General features: G+C 32.2%; 1 protein-coding gene across 1 annotated transcript; it reads right to left on the bottom strand.

Annotated features, from left to right (window-relative positions):
• Window positions 1–2,711: 2,711 nt before the first annotated feature.
• LOC119666206 (high affinity cGMP-specific 3',5'-cyclic phosphodiesterase 9A-like) lies at window positions 2,712–4,259 on the bottom strand. Its single transcript, XM_038075488.1, has one exon. It carries the CDS (start codon window positions 4,257–4,259, stop codon window positions 2,712–2,714), a length of 1,548 nt encoding a protein of 515 aa, XP_037931416.1.
• Between the last annotated feature and the right edge of the window lie 615 nt (window positions 4,260–4,874).

Below are 4,874 nucleotides of genomic sequence, written 5' to 3'. Positions count from 1 at the left end.
TGATCATTTTGGCGTAAAGAAAGTTAAAGAAATAATAAAATCACAGTTTTATATAGAAAAAATAAAATTGAAAGGGTTATCAGAAATTTTATAAGATGTATACTGGCAGAAAAGAAACATGGTAAACCAGAAGGATTATTATACCCAATTGACAAGGGAGAGTTACCATTCAATACATATCATAGTGATCATGTGGATCAATTGGATTCTACAGTTAAGATGTAAAAATATTTGCTTGTCGTAATTGATGCTTTTAAAAAATTTAAATAGATTTATGCAACGAAAACAACAAATGTAAATGAGGTGTTAAATAAATTAAAACCACAACAACCAACGTTTGGGAATCCACGTCAAATAGCATTAAATAAACTTACGGCATTCACCTCAGGTGAACTTAAAAAATATTGTGAAGCCGAAAAAATTAAACATGTATTTACAATAACGGGCAAACGGGCAAACGGTCATATCGAATGAATTAATTGTATCATTTTACCAGTGTTAACAAAAATGTCATAAGTTCATCCATCAAGATGGTATACACATGTTCCAGCATTACAAAAAGTTCTAAATAGCATACAACAAGGAAATATTCGAAGTATAATTTGAACGGAGTTCAAATTTGGTGTTGAAATGAAACAAAAATCAGATAATCGTTTGGTCAAAGCATTAGAAAAAGACTTTACAAAATAATATTGTAGTCAAATGTAGTAATGTATTCGAGTAATGTATTCAAAGTCAACAGAAAGACAATTGTAAATAGTTTTGAATAAGTTGTGCAGGCTGTAAGTATTTCTACAGTCCGAATCATTAACTCTTATTATTTGATTCAAATATTTGAAATATTTATAAAAAAACAGCATTAAGTCTGGTTGAAACAAATTGTTTTATTATTTCTTAAATATATCTATAGCATTGTAGCATTGGCCTTGTACAATGCTTGTACGAACAATTTCAATAAGTTTTTGATCTTCATGGATTTAAAAAAAAGGATGAGAAAGTGGTTTTTATTGTAAATTAAACGGGTTATTTTGAAATTATTCGTTGGAAACTAGTTTAATAATTACGATGCAGACGCTCTGTTTCATATCCGACGACGGTGAAGATTTATTTGACATCTATTACACAGATTTCCAAATTCATTGAAACACCTTTTGAAAATAGAATTATCTATGTACTGTCGGAGCTCAAAGTTTAAAGACAAGACAATCGCGTCGAAAACATTATTTCAACTATTTTACAAGTCGATTCTACTAATGAAAAATTTGTACGGATTGTATTATTAATCGCTTCGCCAATTATTGTAGTCCACCTGTTACATGTTTGGAAATCCAAAAACAAAGTTCAAGGAAAGTGTTAAAATGTACAATAGAAACCTATTTTGAATATTTGCACAGAATAGTAAAAAGCCTTTTGCTTGATATAAATCTTGATTATTTGTCAATGCTTTATAAATTTATCAAGTTCAGAGAATAGGGGGGTTAGTATACATTTACCGCAGACAACTTATATAAATATAGATATCACACGACATAAAAAATATGTATCTACTAAAATATCTACTAAAAGAGTACACAAAACCTCAGTATACGTACCATATAGTACATTAGTAAATATTTTAATTGCATTTTAAACGTTTGTTACATTATCTGAATAAGCAAAATTTCTTTAAATTTTTATTTTAATTATTATTATTATTTATCAAGACCTTTTTTGGAGTTACTATTTACTCGTTAAAATTGATCTATGATTAGCTCAATGCTATGAAATTCTTCTTGAGTAAGTGTTCCTATGTTGTGCTTGCTTTCCCTTGTTTTGCAAATCGGCTCCTAATGAACTTGATACCCAAATTTGGCATCGTAACCTATTTTAGCGATTTCCATCATAATTGAATTTTTGCATGGAAAAGAGAAATTCCGAATTCCAAGCCACGCGGGGTGCTTTGGATTAATGGTTCTTCGTTCAATTTACTAGTTCTTTTTTTACAAATGATACAGCTTGTTTTAGTTTCAATATTTGCCAAAGCCTACGCAACTTTGCTATCAATCATCAATCAAGGAGTATTTTTCGAATGTTATAGGAAAAATTTACTCTGACTACTTTACTTTGGACTTCAGCTTATATCTCAAGGTAAGATATTTTAAATATTTATTTTTCACATTTGATATAAATAAGGAATCAAATACGTTTTTATGATTGTAAGAAATATTATATAGTTTTTACTGTTCAATTTTATAACGAAACTTAAAAAAGTTTCTTTCATGAATTTGCAATAAACAGAATAAAGTAGTAAAATATCATGAAAACCGTGAAGAGAAAATAAATTTATTTGAAATCAATAACTTTGTACGCTTTTTGCGTATTTGTATTCGTATAATAAAATAAATAAAACTTTTTTATTTAAAAATTTATTAATGCTTATACATTCTTCACTTTTACATTCTTCAGAGTTACCTTTGTAAGTAATGTTTCAGTTGAACCTGCCTTTAAGTACATATAAATAACTGTGTTTTCCACAAAATAATAGACATCAGAATCTACTGTGCTTTAAATTGAAATTTGATGTATTGGAGTATATATTTATTAACATCAATATTGAATTCTTAAGTGTTTAGAACTAGAACTTGTAAATAAAAATTCACTAAACTTTTTTAATTAAAAATTTAATTATTTTGTTAATTAAAATATAAATGAATGATATCGTAATGAATTTTTTACTCACATAGCCAGTTCATGCGTTCAGTATATTCTACTTTGCGTTTCAAATCTTTCACCAACGCTCGAAAATCATCGTCGTTAAAGTGACAGCGTATTATTGTATTGTTTAGTTGTATAATGCTGTATTCATTGTTGCCATTATTTGCTGTAATGCCTGAACCAGTAGCAGCTGTGCCGGTGCCAGAAGGCGTACCACCGCCACCGCCACCGCCACCGCCAGCGCCAGCGCCACCGCCACCAACACTGCTACTCTCAATTACGTCGAAACCCTTATGTTGGAAATCGCTGCTTTTGTAAAATGCCGAATTTAAACCGTCCTTGTTGGTGCCATCGACATTGCTGCAAGATTTACTGAGTATGATTGTCGAGCGATTCGCAATTGAATTTGCCGCTAGCAAATGTTCACCTGCAGCGCCGCAGCTGCCACGATGAAATGGAAATTTGGTGCAATTATTGTTTTTGAGCGATATCTGCAATTGAGTGCTCAACGCTTGACCAGGATGTGTGGAACAGTCACTTGCACGTCGTCGACGTAGATTGTCTTCAACGCCACTACTGGGCTGTAAAAATGTATTGTATCTTTGCTGTTGTTGTTGACTAGGGAGTGTGGTATTAGCTTTTATGACAATTGAGTTTTTGGTTTGGAATTTAATGTTTTCAGTCAAATCGGTTCCTCCGTAAGTATTACCGCTATCATCATCTTCGTTGTCATTGCCCAGTGATACAAGAGGCTCTACACTACTGCTTGCAGTTTTGCTGCTCATAATGATTAAATGATTTCGATTGCTGTTTATATTTGCATCAACTGCAACGCTACTGTTACGTCGACTATGGCGATTTCCTATTACGGTAATCTTACTTTTACGATCTTCATAAAACTGTATGAGTAAATCCTCAAGTAACAATATAGATTTTGCAGTCGTAGACGGCTGGCACGGTAATTTACTTGCTGTTATAATAGTGTCGTCCTCGTAAGAACTTTCGGTGGGTAAATAACAGTAACTACTTGCAGCTGAACTTAGTGGCGTTAAGCTTTGTTGTGTATCTAACTTTTCTGTAGAACTTATTTCCTTAAACGTATCTATAATAGAGTGTTTTAGTTGTATTTCTCGTATTTGCTTGCGCTGTTTAGCTGGACTGTATGGATTTATTAACCTGAAGTCACCATATATTTTAGAGAGAAATCGAACGCGAGAAGCAATGAAGCCGATTTTATTCAAAAGGCGAACATCGGAATTAACGCCACATTGAGAACGCTCTTTCCGTGCAAAAACGCGTTGCGCTACTGAGAAGGTAAGAGTAGTGGCTGTATTTGCTGATGTCGTAGATATACTTGTGTTTGAAGGTCGCGAAGTTGGTGCTTCCTCAGATTCACTACTAAACTCAGAAGAACAGCTTATTGCGTCCACATCTGTATATTTAATAGTAGAGTGTTTTATGCTGCTATATGGTAGGTCATGTGGTGTCGTCACTGATCCAACTTCAGCGGCCGTCGTTGCTAGCGATGTCTGAGGACTGCTACGACAACTGTTATTCCTGTACATTTATACGATAATCAACAAAATGTCTGAATTTCGGTATGAGCAACCAAAATTAGTGAAGTCGTCTAGCACAGCTAATAGTAGATAAATCGTTATATATTTCGAGAGTATTATGATTTCAGTCAAAATTTATGATTGCCAAAGACAATATTGTTTTTTACTATATTGGTGCTAAGTCTTTTAATTTAACTTTGTAACTGCTTTAAGAACTTTAAGAACACTACAATTTATTTTTTACTTATTTGCTACGATTAATTTATTTCTTCGTTTACAGCTGTACGGGGCTTCTTTAGAGCGAATTCTGCAAATTTTAATTTCTGTTTTGTAATCATTCCGTATTTTTATTTTTCTTTAAGACATGATATACAAATTTGAAATCTCATTCATTTCCGTCAATTCATTGAAGAATTTCGCTTAACATATTTAATATTAAACGACCACTTTTCTCTAGTTTCTTTCTCTTCTTCGTGATCTTCTTACAATATTAAATGCGGTTTTTGATTAAATATCTGAGTTTCGCTATACTGATTATGCTAACGTCAATGGTGTCTTCTGGTTATATTTGCCACTTAAAAAACACACTTGAGAAAAGCAGAATAGTGGAGTATGAATTAAGCA

The sequence above is a fragment of the Teleopsis dalmanni genome, chromosome 1 (assembly GCF_002237135.1).
Source record: "Teleopsis dalmanni isolate 2A chromosome 1, ASM223713v2, whole genome shotgun sequence".
NCBI classification, from domain to species: Eukaryota; Metazoa; Arthropoda; class Insecta; order Diptera; family Diopsidae; genus Teleopsis; species Teleopsis dalmanni.
Note: the sequence above shows the minus strand (reverse complement) of the source record. Positions and strands in the feature narration are given on the sequence as shown.

Coding starts and splice junctions, on each gene's coding strand:
- LOC119666206 (XM_038075488.1), bottom strand. CDS start 4,259: ATGTACAGGAATAACAGTTGTCGTAGCAGTCCTCAGACATCGCTAGCA.